This window comes from Ictalurus furcatus, chromosome 15 (genome assembly GCF_023375685.1).
Source record: "Ictalurus furcatus strain D&B chromosome 15, Billie_1.0, whole genome shotgun sequence".
NCBI classification, from domain to species: domain Eukaryota; kingdom Metazoa; phylum Chordata; class Actinopteri; order Siluriformes; family Ictaluridae; genus Ictalurus; species Ictalurus furcatus.
This window is the reverse complement of record NC_071269.1, coordinates 16,331,730-16,348,449: the sequence shown is the minus strand read 5'-3', so window position 1 is coordinate 16,348,449 and position 16,720 is coordinate 16,331,730. Positions and strand designations below refer to the sequence as shown.

At 41.1% G+C, this 16,720-nt stretch overlaps 1 protein-coding gene across 7 annotated transcripts in view; it reads right to left on the bottom strand.

Annotated features, from left to right (window-relative positions):
* ubr4 (ubiquitin protein ligase E3 component n-recognin 4) overlaps window positions 1–16,720 on the bottom strand; it is a 57,924-nt gene that overhangs the window by 38,842 nt on the left and 2,362 nt on the right. For 4 of the 7 annotated variants that reach the window (XM_053643949.1, XM_053643951.1, XM_053643952.1 and 1 more), the window contains exons 2-32: window positions 13,272–13,369; window positions 13,004–13,107; window positions 12,775–12,904; window positions 11,241–11,380; window positions 10,978–11,080; window positions 10,259–10,400; window positions 9,968–10,092; window positions 9,754–9,878; window positions 9,615–9,674; window positions 9,289–9,479; window positions 9,101–9,200; window positions 8,872–9,009; window positions 8,044–8,161; window positions 7,552–7,593; window positions 7,181–7,368; window positions 6,862–7,018; window positions 6,635–6,720; window positions 6,360–6,529; window positions 5,567–5,846; window positions 5,338–5,476; window positions 5,142–5,221; window positions 4,927–5,055; window positions 4,214–4,396; window positions 3,982–4,104; window positions 3,607–3,836; window positions 3,344–3,462; window positions 1,042–1,139; window positions 777–934; window positions 424–630; window positions 218–319; window positions 31–131 (exon numbers count right to left, since the gene is read on the bottom strand). In XM_053643949.1, the coding sequence (XP_053499924.1) occupies window positions 31–131; window positions 218–319; window positions 424–630; window positions 777–934; window positions 1,042–1,139; window positions 3,344–3,462; window positions 3,607–3,836; window positions 3,982–4,104; window positions 4,214–4,396; window positions 4,927–5,055; window positions 5,142–5,221; window positions 5,338–5,476; window positions 5,567–5,846; window positions 6,360–6,529; window positions 6,635–6,720; window positions 6,862–7,018; window positions 7,181–7,368; window positions 7,552–7,593; window positions 8,044–8,161; window positions 8,872–9,009; window positions 9,101–9,200; window positions 9,289–9,479; window positions 9,615–9,674; window positions 9,754–9,878; window positions 9,968–10,092; window positions 10,259–10,400; window positions 10,978–11,080; window positions 11,241–11,380; window positions 12,775–12,904; window positions 13,004–13,107; window positions 13,272–13,369 (4,166 nt within the window). The remainder of the gene's footprint in view (window positions 1–30; window positions 132–217; window positions 320–423; window positions 631–776; window positions 935–1,041; window positions 1,140–3,343; window positions 3,463–3,606; window positions 3,837–3,981; window positions 4,105–4,213; window positions 4,397–4,926; window positions 5,056–5,141; window positions 5,222–5,337; window positions 5,477–5,566; window positions 5,847–6,359; window positions 6,530–6,634; window positions 6,721–6,861; window positions 7,019–7,180; window positions 7,369–7,551; window positions 7,594–8,043; window positions 8,162–8,871; window positions 9,010–9,100; window positions 9,201–9,288; window positions 9,480–9,614; window positions 9,675–9,753; window positions 9,879–9,967; window positions 10,093–10,258; window positions 10,401–10,977; window positions 11,081–11,240; window positions 11,381–12,774; window positions 12,905–13,003; window positions 13,108–13,271; window positions 13,370–16,720) is intronic. The other 3 variants (XM_053643953.1, XM_053643955.1, XM_053643950.1) reach the window with 2 other exon arrangements.

Genomic DNA, 16,720 nt, shown 5'->3' with positions numbered 1-16,720 from the left:
ATCAGTCTTCTACTGTTTGGAGTGACTTACTTAGCTGAAAAAGCTTGGTGAAAAACTTCAGAACCCTGTTGCAAAACTTGGCAGATAAATTTTCATTTGCAGTTGCCATCATGATTTGTACCAGTTCACCACTGCAGACAGAAATGACAAAGTGACGCTCATTTTAAACAAAGCAATTTCTCTGGGGAGAAGAAAACATAGTCAGGCTGGGCAGTACCTGAAGGAAAAGAATTCCTCCATGGCTTTGCGGACCTGGCTGCTCTCCAGCTGCTTCTCCAGATACTGCAAACATTCCTCCAACACGGACTCATCCAGTCCACTGAGAGACAAAGTCGAACAGGGAGAATGCTCATGATACCGTTCAAATTTGACTTCATGCTTCAGATCTCAGACATCATCTCAGTTAAACATCTCCTGTCTCACCTGCTGGGATCAGAGTGGTTGGCGATGATGTTGTAGCATCCGGTGATTAGACGCTCATATACACGGGCCAGAAAGGCATCGGACTCGGCAGGGCCCAGGATCCTCTCTAAGGAGGTACTGCAGATCTCTGCGACACTCTCTGTGCTGCTCTCCAACAACAGTGGCAGAAGTGTCTGGATCACCTGGGGAGGGTTCAGCTCCTCAGTCCTATAGGAAAATCACATTTATGGGCCAGTGGGCTCAAACAACGTTCCTAGGCTTGTTTACACAAAGCATTTCAAGTTCTTGGAGATTTGGAGTGGGAGAAAAAAAATAAAATGCAGGTGTACACATAACAGAGTTATGCAACTTACACAATGAGATCTCCAGTGAGGCGCACAAGTGTGAGCAGGATGTGTTTGAGAGAGGAAGCTAATGGTAAAGACTGGTTGCTGAGTGTACCGAGGTGGGCTGCCTGGATAGCACTGATGTAGCTCTCTGAGGGAATGGTGTCATTGGCAAAAGCATTTCGCTGTGGGTGGGGTGGGGGGAAAAAAACCCTTAGAACACACCTGTTGCTGATGGAAAAGCAAAAGTATTCTATTCAGTCAGAAATCGGACTAGCAGGAACACACTTACCCAGGAGCCAATGTTGGGAAACTCATTAGTGTGAATGTTGTTCCATGTCTCACACAGGGTCTGAAGTGCAGATGGCAGATTCTGCATTACTGTCTGACCTGAAATGACAAAAATATTAGCTGTAGTTTGTATACATTTTTAATATAAACACATTAGTATATAAAAGAACTGCAAATTATAATTTAGCCCAAACCTAGAAGTACACTCCAACTAGAGAAACAAAATAGCCGCAGCAAGCAATTAAGCCATTTCCCCCTCCCCCGTATGATGTATGTATACAGAGATACTTGAGAGTATTGAAGTAATAAGATTTCTTGGATAATTAGTACACAAATCCTGACCATGGAGGTGATATCTGTCTAACTTGTTAATTAAAATAACTTATTCAGGCTGGGCAATGTTAATCTACTCATCATATATTCTGATCGCATATGCAACACTTAAAGTAAGAATGAAATTTACACAAACTTTTTATCCTAAATAAAGTCAACCAGAACAGGTCTGGCATCTAAAATGCTATCTTTCATGTGCTAGATACAGAGCATAATACAGTGAGGGGAAAAAAGTATTTGATGCCCTGCTGATTTTGTATGTTTGCCCACTGACAAAGAAATGATCAGTCTATAATTTTAATGGTAGATGTATTTGAACAATGAGAGACAGAATAACAAAAAAATAAATCCAGAAAAACACGTCAAAAATGTTATAAATTGATTTGCATTTTAATGAGGGCAATATGTATTTGACCCCTCTGCAAAACATGACTTAGTACTTGGTGGCAAAACCCTTGTTGGCAATCACAGAGGTCAGACGTTTCTTGTAGTTGGCCACCAGGTTTGCACACATCTCAGGAGGGATTTTGTCCCACTCCTCTTTGCAGATCTTCTCCAAGTCATTAAGGTTTCGAGGCTGACGTTTGGCAACTCGAACCTTCAGCTCCCTCCACAGATTTTCTATGGGATTAAGGTCTGGAGACTGGCTAGGCCACTCCAGGACCTTAATGTGCTTCTTCTTGAGCCACTCCTTTGTTGCCTTGGCCGTGTGTTTTGGGTCATTGTCATGCTGGAATACCCATCCAGGACCCATTTTCAATGCCCTGGCTGAGGGAAGGAGGTTCTCACCCAAGATTTGACGGTACATGGCCCCATCCATCGTCCCTTTGATGTGGTGAAGTTGTTCTGTCCCCTTAGCAGAAAAACACCCCCAAAGCATAATGTTTCCACCTCCATGTTTGACGGTGGGGATGGTGTTCTTGGGGTCATAAGCAGCATTCCTCCTCCTCCAAAACATGGCGAGTTGAGTTGATGCCAAAGAGCTCCATTTTGGTCTCATCTGACCACAACACTTTCACCCAGTTGTCCTCTGAATCATTCAGATGTTCATTGGCAAACTTCAGACGGGCATGTATATGTGCTTTCTTGAGCAGGGGGACCTTGCGGGCGCTGCAGGATTTCAGTCCTTCACGGCGTAGTGTGTTACCAATTGTTTTCTTGGTGACTATGGTCCCAGCTGCCTTGAGATCATTGACAAGATCCTCCCGTGTAGTTCTGGGCTGATTCCTCACTGTTCTCATGATCATTGCAACTCCACGAGGTGAGATCTTGCATGGAGCCCCAGGCCGAGGGAGATTGACAGTTCTTTTGTGTTTCTTCCATTTACGAATAATCGCACCAACTGTTGTCACCTTCTCACCAAGCTGCTTGGCAATGGTCTTGTAGCCCATTCCAGACTTGTGTAGGTCTACAATCTTGTCCCTGACATCCTTGGAGAGCTCTTTGGTCTTGGCCATGGTGGAGAGTTTGGAATCTGATTGATTGATTGCTTCTGTGGACAGGTGTCTTTTATACAGGTAACGAGCTGAGATTAGGTGCACTCCCTTTAAGAGTGTGCTCCTAATCTCAGCTCGTTACCTGTATAAAAGACACCTGGGAGCCAGAAATCTTTCTGATTGAGAGGGGGTCAAATACTTATTTCCCTCATTAATATGCAAATCAATTTATAACATTTTTGACATGCGTTTTTCTGGATTTTCTTGTTGTTATTCTGTCTCTCACTGTTCAAATAAATCTACCATTAAAATTATAGAGTGATCATTTCTTTGTCAGTGGGCAAACGTACAAAATCAGCAGGGCATCAAATACTTTTTTCCCCCTCACTGTAGATCCAAAATGTGTACCTTTCAATTTTCAAATATTCCCTTAAACCAGTCAATCATCCAATAGTGATTCCATATTGGTACAAGTCTATTTTTTTCTTTACAAAAAGAAAGAAAATGTCCTGTGCAAGTGCACAGTATCCTTACCAAGCAGATTGGCTTTGCAGCGTGTGGAGCCAATAGACAACACAGCAGCATAGCCCTGTAGTTTGGCTTCTGTGGGCTTGTTCTCGCCATCCTCAGGGAGGCTCATTAACAAGTAGGATCTACCCGGGGAAACCAGACAAGAAAACTAATTTGGTTCACTCAGAGAGATAGATAGAACATACATAAATTTTTTTTTTTTTTTACATAATGGAAAAAAAAAAAAAAAACTATTCCTCATCGTAAGCCACAAATATAGTACGGACCTGGTGAAGGCTGTGTAGATGTCAATAAGCTGCAGTGTGGCAGGCAGAAGATTTTTGGTGATCTCGAAGGATTTGTTGGAGTCCGTCTCTGCTGCCACCTTGGAGAAGTGCTCGTTACGGGAAACCTGTACTTTAGAGATTACGGCGTCCAAGGTGTAAATGATCTGCAGGGAAGGAATCTGGTGAAGAGGCACGATGCTGTTGGGATCCACACAACAGAATGATGAGATCTAAAAAATAAATAAATAAATAAATAATTAAAAAAAATTTTAAAAACCCAATATGGAAAAAGTACAGAGAGAAGAGGTTCTTTAGTATTGTAATCATTTTCAGTAATAGAAGAGAATCTTCATTTCAAAATCATCTGGCCATTACCTGTCTGGCAATGTACTCCTCTGCAATCTCTACATCATATTTCACTGCACTGCATTTAGAAGAGACCACTTCAATCAAAGAAGTGGCATGATCTGATTTCACACCCTGTTTCACCAAGTTTTCCTGATCAGGGTGAAGAATGAACAATGGAAGTGAGAAATAACTATAAAAAAAAAAAAACACTTCAGTAAAACAAAAACATTAGTTCACATGACGATGTTTGAGAACGCACCTTAATCCAGTTAACGTATGTGCTGACACCTAACCGAGATGACCACCTAAGTGTGTGCAGGATGTCGCTTTCACTGGGATCACTGTTACCCATCTTCAGCTGCTCAATATAGGCTTTAGAGGGGGGAAGCACTCCTAGAATCCTCCAGAGGATCAAAAAATAGTACTGCAGGGAGCAGGCCTCCTGCATGGAAATGAGTACCAGCAATGTAAGTATTTAAAGTGTATTACAATTAGTCAACTAAAATATCAAGCCAATCTAGATCAAGCACCATATATTAATACCTAAATAGAGAAAATCCAAGAATCACAAATGTGGAAAAGTCACACACAAAAGAACATAAATGTCACTTTTCCACTGCACGGTACGGTTCGAATCTGCTTGCTTTTGGGGGGTTTTCCACTATGGATAGTACCGGGTACGTGGTACTTTTTTTTTTTAGTACCACCTCGGTTGAGGTTCCAAGCGAGCGGAGCCGATACTAAATTTGAGCCACGCACTAGAGTAGGGAATTCTCCTTAACTAGTGGTTCTGAACTGTCCCTGAATAAATGTGGCCTGACCATGTATTTGTACAGGGATTCCATAAGACAACATTATTCCTACAAGAAGGCAAGTGGAAGATGGCACCCACATTGAGGCGTCACTAAACGTACCGTGCAGTGGAAAAGTGGCTAGAGTGTCTGTAACTGATTTTTTCTGAATGTTACTCACAACAGGGGTAATAGGTTTGCTTTCCTGTCTCCTGGCTGTGTCGACACGAGACCCTGCAGCCAGTAGGGAGATGAGAGAGTAATACAAGTTGTCATATTTTACAGCTCCGCTGAACAACACTTGGAAGACCTAAAACGCAATGAAAAAGCAGAGTTTAGCCAAGAATGTTCTTAAAATTATTTTGTGCACAAACTGGCCATGGCGTTTGGCTTTACCTTGCTGTCAAGTCGACTCCGATCATCTTCTGAAGCTTCAGGGGAAAGAACGCAGTAGAACTTGGGCTGTACGTTAGAATCTAAAACAAGAACACATGCAGTCAACAATGTATAACTTTCTAATGGCATGTTTTTATGTCAAAATTGGCTGAATAGATTTGACAATAATGGGAGAAACATAAGAGATATGACTTACTCCAATCTGCTGAACAGTGCTTGGCCCAGTTTTCCTCCACTTCCTTAAAACCATAGTAAAGTGGGGTGGAGCCTCTCTTTGTGCCCTCCTGGGCAGTGTTGGCTCCAGACGCAGGGGGAGTCAGAAGATTGTATTGCACCTGATAAAACAAACCATATCTAGCCACCACACACACAAGAACAAAAACATTTTTATTGAAAATGAGAACTGTGCAAATGTCTTTTCTTACCTGCTCAAACAGATACACAGGGGCTTTAGAGTACTGGTGTAGGAGGTAGTCAAAGACCAGAAGAATGCGAGCCAGGTTAAGGGGCACGGACTGGAGCTGGGAGTCTACGTGGGTGGCCACCTCAGCGATGGCCTGTGTGCAGAGAGTGAGGACAGTGCGACGACCCTTTTCTGACAGGTTGTGGAAGATGAGAAGCAACAGCTGGAGGTGCTCAACATTAAGGTCTTCCTCGCTGGGCATTGCTCCCTGCAAAGTGTGCTGCTTCAGAGTGCCCACAAACCTGCATCGAGCAGAGGGATCATTTCAGAGCTTCTGCCTTGCACCAAATAACACAAGTCAATGGAACCCACTTACAGCTGCTCGTCAGCTTCCTTTGGGCGTGCAACAATCTGGTTTAAAGCTCAAGGTCACCCTGCATTTGCAATAAGCAAAGAGACTACAGAACAGCTTACCTCAGCAATGGATGCACAGCTTTCATAGCAGCCTTTAAAATCAACAAACCTTCAAACTCTCGAACAAAATATTCTTATATTGTTAAAATTTATGGGCGTGTACTACTTCGATCAATTTTGTATGGCACTCTGGACAACACCTATGAAAATGTGTATGCCGCGTTACTGGTTTAGTTCAACTCTTACAGTACACACAATCAAGCCTATTATCATTGAATGGCCAGAGGCGGTTCTGCATTCCTACGACGTTAACAAAAAAGAATGAGCAAATGTCGAAAGAACGCCAGATGAATAATGCAAGGAGTTCTTCAGTGCTGAGTAATGTGATGGAAAGCGCTCACCTTTCCCAGACCTTCATGCACTCAGGGACATCAGGGTCCCCCTGAAGGCTGGCCTTGTGCTGCCAGATGAGCAACAGTCTAGAGAGCACAGACAGCGACTGTGGGTGGATGTACATGGGCCAAGGACCTTCAGAGAATGGAGCCACACCTAGCTGCTGCAGCAATGTATTCTAAATGATTGGAAACAGTGTGTCAGTGTTAGCCAAATAGCTAAACAGTCATTACATTTGTTAAATAAATCAAATAAATTGATACAAGTGGCACAATCTATATACCTGAAGGGCTGGAGAGGGCAAGTCTGATGTTACCAATGAGTGGTTAAAATGGTACAAAGCAGAGGCAAATTCTTCATCACAGGAACCTAAAGGAAACCCCAAGCATAAACCAACACAAATGAATGTCCTGATCTGTGCAAAGCCATGTACAATTTAGAATTGAATTTAAAATTAATGAACAGCCACTTTTATATCCATGTGTACATCCATAAAACACACACTCTCACCCTTAACATCTTTGTCCACATCTTTGATGATGCTGGCCAGAGTGGCCATGTGCTGCTCGGTGAGGGACACGCTCAGATAGTTGCGGATGAAATTGTTCCTGGACTTCAGCATAGATGTGGTGATGAAATTCAGAATGCTAGAGGCCAGACCTAAGAACTAAAAAAAAAAATAATAATAATAATAAAAATAAATAAATAAAATATACGCAGTTAAATAAAATGACCCACACTGAGCTCAGTTCACAGTAACTGTGTGGTGTTCAATTTTGCATCCCTAGATTTCACAGATATGACTGAATACACAGCAGTCTGTCCTCACCAGCTCAGGGTCCTTCCGACTAGCCAGAATGTTCCCATTCTCTCCTGCATTCTGTTTGCTAGGGCTCTTGAGCCTTGGCGAGGTCTCTAGAGGAGGGGGTGGAGGAGGAGGGGGAGGTGCCACCTTGTCTTTACTGGGAGAGATGGTCTCCTCAAACCAAAGGCCCAAAATGGGCTCGCTGTCGTCATCTGTGAACATGCAGACAGCCAGGTTCATCTCCAGAGTCACTCATGGCAGTGTATGCAGGCAAACAGAGCTGCTGATTCCACAAACCGTGTACAAGACTATATGAAGTCTTTATTGTTGAAAAGACAATAAAAAGTTGCACATTGAGAAGCTACAAGGCTGAGCTAATGCAGAAATCTGCTGACCTGAGACACAAGTTGCTCTTGTCCTCTCCTGTCTTCTCTCTGCTGAAATAACGGACACTGTCACTAGGCGTGCAAGCTGCCATGGCGGTGCAGTTAAGCAGAGCATGCTTGGTGTACAAGAGCACTCTGCAGCAGAATTAAACTGACCTGTCTCTAAGTTCTTGGGTGGCCTGACTCTGGTCCGCCTACTACTGTATGCAGCTTTCAGCAACTGCATCAAATTATTCCACACTCGCCTGAACCCTGAATCTAACTCAGCCAATGAAAGAACAGCCCAGATTTTTTTTTAAATGAAAAGATTGGCCTATACTAGAGAATTCAGTGTTGAATTTACTTAAAGTGGAAAGCTGAAGTTAACACAAACATAAAAGATTGCTCTATGAATATATTCTGTTTCTAATTTCTAATGTGTATAATTTCTGGAGACTGACTATCTACCCCTCCCTGAATCTTTAAGGTCTGATTCAAAGAGAACTCGGCAGCATTGGTTACCTTGACTACTGTCCTCCTCCGTGCTGCTGAAGTCATCTTCATAGTAAGTGTTGGAGTCAGTGGAGGCGCTGGCATCACTGCTCACTGAGCCTTTCCTTTGTCTCTGCAGTACGCAGGCCTAAAACCAAATGAAACATTTTATACCCAGCCATGCATGGGAGTCTTTAAAAGGTGAGGATTAAAGTAATACTTTAATACAATGATATATGTGCAATTACCAATTAATTACCATTACATGGACAGCCTATTTACCCACTTCTATTTACATTTATTTATTTCATGAATACTTCAGTCTAATGTATTTGTAAATTAGGCTCTAAAACGACATAATTCATCCTTTCAGGAGTGGGACTGCATTCCCGACAACGTAGTTTAAAATAAACATGAAAATGCCTCATTTTCACTCTGCTTGTTTACAGATACCACAAAACCTCAGGGACAATGCAAATCAGCAGAACTCTTTCTACTTCTATTCCTCCAGTATTGCAACGTGGAATAAAACATAAGAATACCATTTAAGCAAGACAAGTTAATTCCGGTAATGTCTCTCTCATCCTAATTTATTTATTGCTTAAGCAGAACAGCAATAGGATGGAATTCATCTTATTTGCCCACATATTGCTTGTTTATTGATGGATTTCAACAACTGTGCCTAAAGCACCCGTCGTAAAAGAGTTTTGCGTCCACATGCCTGTACACAAACATTACAGGTGTTGTGTATTGTGGTGTAGAAGATTTTAAGGGAAAGAAAGAAAGAAAGAAAGAAAGAAAGAAAGAAAGAAAGAAATAAATGCTGGTGTGTTCCGTTAACAGGCCAAAGTTGCTTACCTTCTTATAGGAGGTGGACAGCAGAGTAAAGAGAAGATTGGTAAGAGGCACAGAGTCGATAAGCCGCTGAACTCTCTGAATTGATGTGCTCTGTGCCATGATGTTTAACTCTGCTGGTGGCCCATCACTAGCCCATCCCTAAAAAGAAGAAAATGAACTACACTAAACTGCCTGTTAAGGCAACATTTAAAATTCCAATGGGAAGGTAACAATAAAATAATTTTTTTACCCTGTGCAATGCCTCCACTTGTAGGTCCTGGAATAGTGAAGTGAGCAGCTTGATTGAGTGGTTTGCCAGAATGACTGACAAAACCCCAAAACCTTGGTGCCTTCACAAAACAAAGAAAAAAAAAGGAAAAATGTTAAGATGATGATGCAAAATATGGAAAGTATAGGAATTTTAAAATTGAAGCTTACCCTTTGCCCGGGCCCAGTTTAGGGGATCCTGCCCCGTCTTTGGTGCGGGCAGCGATGTCCCTAACCCGCAGTGCTGCCAGGGGGTCTTTCTCCTTCCCCTTATCTGCCAGGGCAGTGGGGCTTAGGTTCAATATCAAATACAGGCTATTCAGTAAGCACCAGGCACCCAGCAGTTGGAAGTTTTGATAATGCTATCCGGGGGAGAACAAAACAAACAAACAAAAAAACAAACAAACAAAAGACATACAATGATTAAAGATGATGTATATCCAAGAGCACTGGAAATTCCAGAAGCAATGATCTAAATTAACAGAGTTCTTATTTACCTCCCCTCCGGCTCGTCGAGAGTTACTGATTGCCTGTCCGATCATGTCATATATCTCTAACTGAGAGAGCAGAATCAAATCAGAAAGTGCATCACTAAAAACATGACACAAGTAGTTAAACACAGAAGTCTTAACATACACATTTCTGCACAATGGTTGCAGCATCATTCTCGTAATCTTCCTCCTTTGAGCCTGTTGAGGCAGTGCGAAGCTGTAGGCCACTGCCCACCTGCAGAATGGCCATGCACGTTGCCACACTAACACCTGCAAATGAAGACCAAATATCTTTCCATATTCCCCAAATAACCACAGCTTTAGCTTTTAAAGATCTCAGGGGTTATTAGTTACCAAACCTGCATAGAGGCAGCTCAGGGCTAGCACAGTCACATCAAGGAGACGCCCAGGAGTTAAAGGCTCAAGCACAGGTAGGGACAGAGTATCCAAGGCCATTGTTACATCAATCACAAGGGAGTGGAATCTGACAGGTAAAAAATAAAAAAAATAAATATATATATATATATATATATATATATATATATATATATATATATATACACACACACACACACAAACAATAAAAAAAACCGACTACTCAAAATCAATATAAAAGTCCATCAGACACTAAAACAGCATTTCAGCCTCACCCATTTCGGACTGCGGTGGCATCTGCAACAGTAGCTGGCATGATGAAGAAAGAGTTGGCCGATACAGCATCCTGAAAGCGGTTGATGTAGCGCAAGAAGTAGGGCAGGTTGAGGCACACGCGCAGCAATTTTTCTGAGCCTCCTGCGACAAGATGAAATGATATTTACAGAGTTAGAACAAGGCTTCTTGTCCATACATAATACTGCACACTCAAAACATTAAGGCTGCTTTCACACCTATTAATCCGTTTGTCGAGCACAAAAATCAGAGTGACACGGATAATATTGGTTCATTTGCTATCTGGTTAGGTTCCGTTTGGTTCACGGTGTACTTAAACAAACCAAAAGCACAAAAATGTCTCAAGTGGGGTGGGTAGGGCTTAAAGGAGACAGATTGTGTCTCCCAGTTCAGCTTAGCAGCTCACATCCCCCCCAAAAATTGTTTGGTTCACTTCCTGCAGTTGGGTTGACCAGTGGTCTTATTACTTTCTCACTGCAATTGAACTGTGCTACAGTTTACTTGCAACCGTACCAAGACCACCATCTCAGACCAGTTGTTTTGGTCTGTACCCGAGTGCGATTGCGGTGTTCTCACCTGCATAAACGAACCACACTGAGGGGGAAAACGGACCAGGTTTCGATTCAAATGGAATGTGTGAAAACACCTTAAGAAATTATGCACTATGGAGGAGGGAAGAAGAAGAAAAAACACCACACACCCAATTCTTGTAAACTGGACACATTTTGTGAGATGAAGGCATTCTTCATTTTGGCCTGTGCAGCCTGATCTGTCGTTGTTTGGTCATCAATTTCACCCTCAGCCTATGATAAAAAATGGCAGATAAATTTCAAGGTATATATACAAAATTTGGCACACAAAAGTTTATATATAAATTTCATATATACATATTTTGGCACACAAAATTTACATACACACACAGAGATGTACGCTTGGTCCCTTTGTGTATGCAATTTAGCTGACCTGCATGTGGGCTGAGGGCGAGGACAGGACGGTAAAGTCGGGGTTAAACACTGAGGTCAGCTGATTGAAGAAGTTCATTTGTACTTCTTTGTGCCGAAGCTCAGGGTTGACTGGGGTGGGTAGCTCCTTCTGGTCCTCCACTGGACAATAGAACAAGGGAATGAGAATGTACTATGGGGCTCAAGAGACTGTCCATGAAGTACCAAGAAAATATAAACTCAAAGCTAATTTAAATTTTCCTGTTAAGTAACAGAACAGATCCTCCTATCTAGATAATGTCGGGACAATGCTGAGGTTAAATATGACAATGTGCAAAATTTAGTAGTAACAGCAGACACCAGTGATTATCAAGCCTCGTTTGAAATGAACACAAAAAGTGCTGCCTTAATAAAACGTTGAAACGGTTCATTAAGGTTATGTTAAGATGAGGCTAGTTGTATTTGTAGGCAAAAAAAGTTAAGGACATGAACATTCTTATTGCGAATTTCTTTGAAACATGATGTAAAGGTGAAATATCCTATTTATTACAAAAAAAACAAACCCTTTGTTATAGCCTGCTCAAATCTTACTCTCCAATGTCCTGGACACCGTACTCTTAACAACACAAAAATTATTTTACTTTTAAAATCCAAAGGAAATGGAAAAAATAAATAAAAGAAAAAGCTGTGAAACCCATTGGAACAAGTATGTTGATATTCCATCCTTCATTCACTCAAGCATGATGGCACCACCTGCATCTCTAAACCATGTACCCGGTAACATTAGAACAAAAGAGTAACTAATATTTTATATTATATTTTATATATATATATATATATATATATATATATATATATATATATATATATATATATATATATATACACACACACACACACACACACACACACACAAAATCAAATAAAAACTGCCATGATTTTATAAACAATACGTGTCTGGCTCTTTCCAGGAACTTCGGCCTATAAAACAACTCCAATTCCAAAAAAAGTTGAGATGCTGCGTAAAATGTAAATAAAAGCAGAGCGCAATGATTTGCAAATCTCATAATGCTCAAAGTATATACAGGTTTTAGAGCAACATATGCTTCCATTCCATCTTTACTTCTGAGAGACTCTGCCTCTCTAAGATACTCTTTTTATATCCAATCATATTACTGACCTGTTGCCAATTAACCTCCGTTTCTTTTTAGTAGCACTTTTCCAGCCTTTTGTTTCCCTCGTCACAACTTTTTTGAGACATGTTGCTGCCATCAAATTCAACATTATCTTATTTTTTTTCCCTTAAAATGGTACATTTCCTAAGTTTAAACATTTGATGTGTTTCCTATTTTCTACTGTGAATAACGTGGGTTCGTGAGATTTGCAAATCACATTCCATTTCGATTTACATTTTACACAGCGTCCCAACTTTTTTGGAATTGGGGTTGTACCAAGGGAAAACAGAAGTAACACAAAGACCCACCGATAAAACCAGCTATTTATGTATGTTATTAAACAGACAGGGACAGAATACAAAGTGTCAACACATTCCTCACCATCAGAAAGGGTCTTGACAGTCTGTGGAAGTTTGGCAGACTTCATCATTGCAGTGAAGGTAATGATCTCTGTTCGATCTAGTCGACTGCAACCGGTGCAAAGACCTTTTATTAAGAGAATTAGGTGTTTCTGGAAAAGAACAGGGAATAAACCAAAATTCATGAGGCACAACACAAGTGGGCAAACAGAAACAGCCATATACACACACACAACAACAAAAAATCTCACCTGTGAAACTGCGCATGCTTCGTCCGGGTTCTCGAGCCGCAGCAACGAGAATTCAATCAATACTTTACATGCTGCAGCTACTGACAGCAACTGATTTCTGGGGACTATTCACAAAAAAGTAAAGGGGAGAAAATTTGTTTAAAAAAAAAAATTAAAAAAAGATTAATACCTAAGTGCCGCTTGCTTCTAGCAATGACATATAAATAGCTTACTTTTGGCAAAGTAATATTTCATTTGAAATAACACGTTTAAATAAAAACACACTTACTTTGTCCACAAACAGTGGTGATGTAATGTGCGGAGAGCGCCACGAAAGATGAGTAGAACGGCTCATACTGTTTATCGTGATGAAGTATCTCAGATTCACTGGAAAGGAAATTTACACAAAAATTAGAAAAGCTTTTGACTAAAAAAAAAAAAACAAACAAAAAAAATACTACCAAAAACTAACCCTGCTCTGTTGTGGGTTCATGTACCAATAAAAATGTGTTTCAAATTTATCAGCCAATTCTGGCCACGACTGTTAAATTTTTTGCCTTCAATGATTTCGATTCAAAAAGGTGAGCATTATGTTTTCAGGGAAGCATGAAAAACATGAAAAGGATTCAAAAACTAAAACTCAAAAGTTAAGAAACAGAACAAGAAATAAGTTGTTCAAGTCGTAAGGTGAACATTCAGTGTGACGCAGATTACCAAACATGGGATGGGTAATGAAGAGTCACAGAACAGCAATCGCTATTGTTTAGCAAGACAAAATACAATGGCAAGAACAAAACTGAGAACAGAATGTCAAACTAGACAGATGACTGTTGATACGTAGCCTTGTAAAATTTTAACAGTTAAAACAACAAACCTTTATATGCAGTTTAGAGGGACTAAAAGAGGCCTTTAAAAACAAAACCACTCTGCTTTAACTGAACCAGAGGAGGTCAAACTCCACAGTCGAGAGCAATACAGACAGCTCTGGAGGCTGGAAATATCACACACACTGATTAAACCTCAGGACTGACAATTTTCAGGTCCACAACAGCAACCTTTAAAAGTCACGACTGTGACGTTTAACATCAGTGGCACTGTAGAGCAGAGGAGGATAAAGAAGACGCTCCAAAATTGCCTCCTCTCATGTTTCTCAGAGATACGTAATCCATGGATGTACAAAATGAACGATGGTGATTAGTCCCAATGACTTATACTGCCAACTATGCAAAAGTTGGAAGAAGGTAGAACCATTAAAAGAGCAAAGAAAACAAAAACAGACTGCTGAGAGATAAAGTGAAATGAATTATTGAATGAAAGATGATGAGTTTATGCTGGAGAGGAATTTGCACGCTGGAGATCACTGGAGGATAAAAAGAGGATTACAAACAGATGTAGAAATGACGTTGTTTTTACATAACTGGCGAGTGACTGTTAATCAAATGTGGACATAATGATGTCCATTTAAACCACTCTAAATCATTCCCAAAAAAAGATGCTTATATAAGGAATAAAAGACGACAGGGTGTGCTGTTATAGGAAAACAATCAATGATACAGTGGTATGATGCAACCCGATATTATACCCGAATGTTTCCAATATCCCTAGTGTCCAATAGTGTTTTATTCCTCTTATACTACAGCAATTTGCCATGTAGATATCGCTTACATTATAACAGCTATAACAGTGTCATAGCTCACCTCACCAGCCTCTATTTTCCCTTTTGAAACAATAAGTGACAGCTTGGCATATTACCAAGAAAGAGGAAATCGAAAGTCCTCTCCCCTGAAGACTCTGACATGGTAAAAATCTTACTGACTCCTATAAAACCCTGAGAGCCGAGACTCTTTCAATAAATATCTACTTACAGAATACACGTTTATATAAACCTTGGAGCCAGACCTACCGTCAGGACTCTGTTGAGTTATAAAATCTGATTGTGTTGATTCATTTTCTACAACAGCAGCAGCTCTGATGATCGTGCTGGCTCGAGGGGGTTATATTAACATGGGTGACCCTTTGCTGCCTCACAGTTCTGGGCTCAAAGAGCTCAGGTTACTGTTTCTGTGCTTGAGTTTCTGTGCATACCCAAAAGTGCTTGTGGGTTTCTTCCATGTTCTCTGGTTTCCTCCAACCTCCTAAAAACATACTGGTAGGTACACCGATCAGCCAGAACACATTTAAACCACCTGCCTAATACTGTGTAGGTTAGGGATGTCACGATACCCAAAATCTAGTAGTCGGTACCGATACCCCCAAAAGTACACGATACTCGATACCAAAGTCAATACCACGGTGTGATATAAAAATAAAATAATAAAAATTAAATTAAAAACTCTCCTGGAGGACATCCTCCTCTGGCTGATACTGGCAAAGAGAGAGGGGGGGGGTATTTTAATTATCAAACACTGTCTGACAATGAGTGGAGGTGCACTACTAAAACACACGCACACACGCACGCACACACACCTTATCCTCTGAATGCAAGCATTAGTTTAAATTCACTGATATGGTGGCAGGCCAAAAAGATTTATTAAAAACATGAACATGTGAATAATTATTAGTGACATTACGCTACATTTAGCTGACAGGACACGGGCTGAATGCCGATGCATGGTGCCCATTTGGAGGTAATTTAGAACATTGCAATGTGTTAGCGTCTTTAACAAATAACTGGCTATCGCAAACATTACATGGAGCATAACGTTATCTGGTTTCAAGGCCACAATGCCAGCTGCTTCAAACAAACATAATATAGGACCTGTCTTTCAGGTGCTTCACCAAATTCCAGGTGTTTCCTCGCCTTGTTTGAAATTAACGATAGCATCGGTTGCACACCAGAAACTGATACTAGCTTTCCTCTCTTTTCCCCTCAACGAGTCGGGACGGAGTTAAACTTGTTAAACTAAGCTAATCTTCTGTAGTTTTTCCCGTGTGCTTGTAGGCGTCCTTCTTCACCACTTGTGGACCGACTAAAACACTTGCGCGTAGTTGCTGCCCCCATCAGGTCCGGAAGAATTACAACCTCGGTACCTCCATTAGAACCGGTTCAAACGCTAGTGCAGAAAAACAAGTACCGTCATGTTTTAAGAATGTTGGCACCGAAGTATTGGTTCTCGTGACATCCCTAATGTAGGTCCCCCTTGTGCCACCAAAACAGCCCCGCTCTGACCCGTCACGCTATGGGCTCCACAAGACCTCTAAAAGGTGTGTTGTGGTATCTCAAGAAATTAGCAGCAGATCCTTTAAGTCCTGCAAGTTGCGATGTAGGGCCTCCATGGATCGGACATGTTTGTCCAGCACATCCCACAGATGCACAATTGGATTGAGATTTAGGGAATTTGGTCAACACTTTGAACTCTGTCATGTTCCTCAAACCATTCCTGAAAATTTTTCAGTGTGACTGGGAGCATTATCCTGCTGAAAGAGGCCACTGTCATTAGGGAATACTGTTGCCATGAAAGGGTGTACTTGACCAGCAACAATGCTTAGGTAGGTGGTACGTGTCAAAGCAACATCCACATGAATGCCAGAACCCAAGGTTTCCCAGCAGAGCATTGCTCAGAGCATCAAATTGCCTCTGCTGGCTTGCCTTCTTCCCATAGTGCATCCTGGTGCCCAGTCTTCCCCAAGTAAACGACACATATGCATAGACAGCAGATCTAATGCAACTGTGACCAGGGTGAAATGTTTACTGGAGAGGGGTGAATGGTTTATATTAATACTTGCTTTCTAATACAT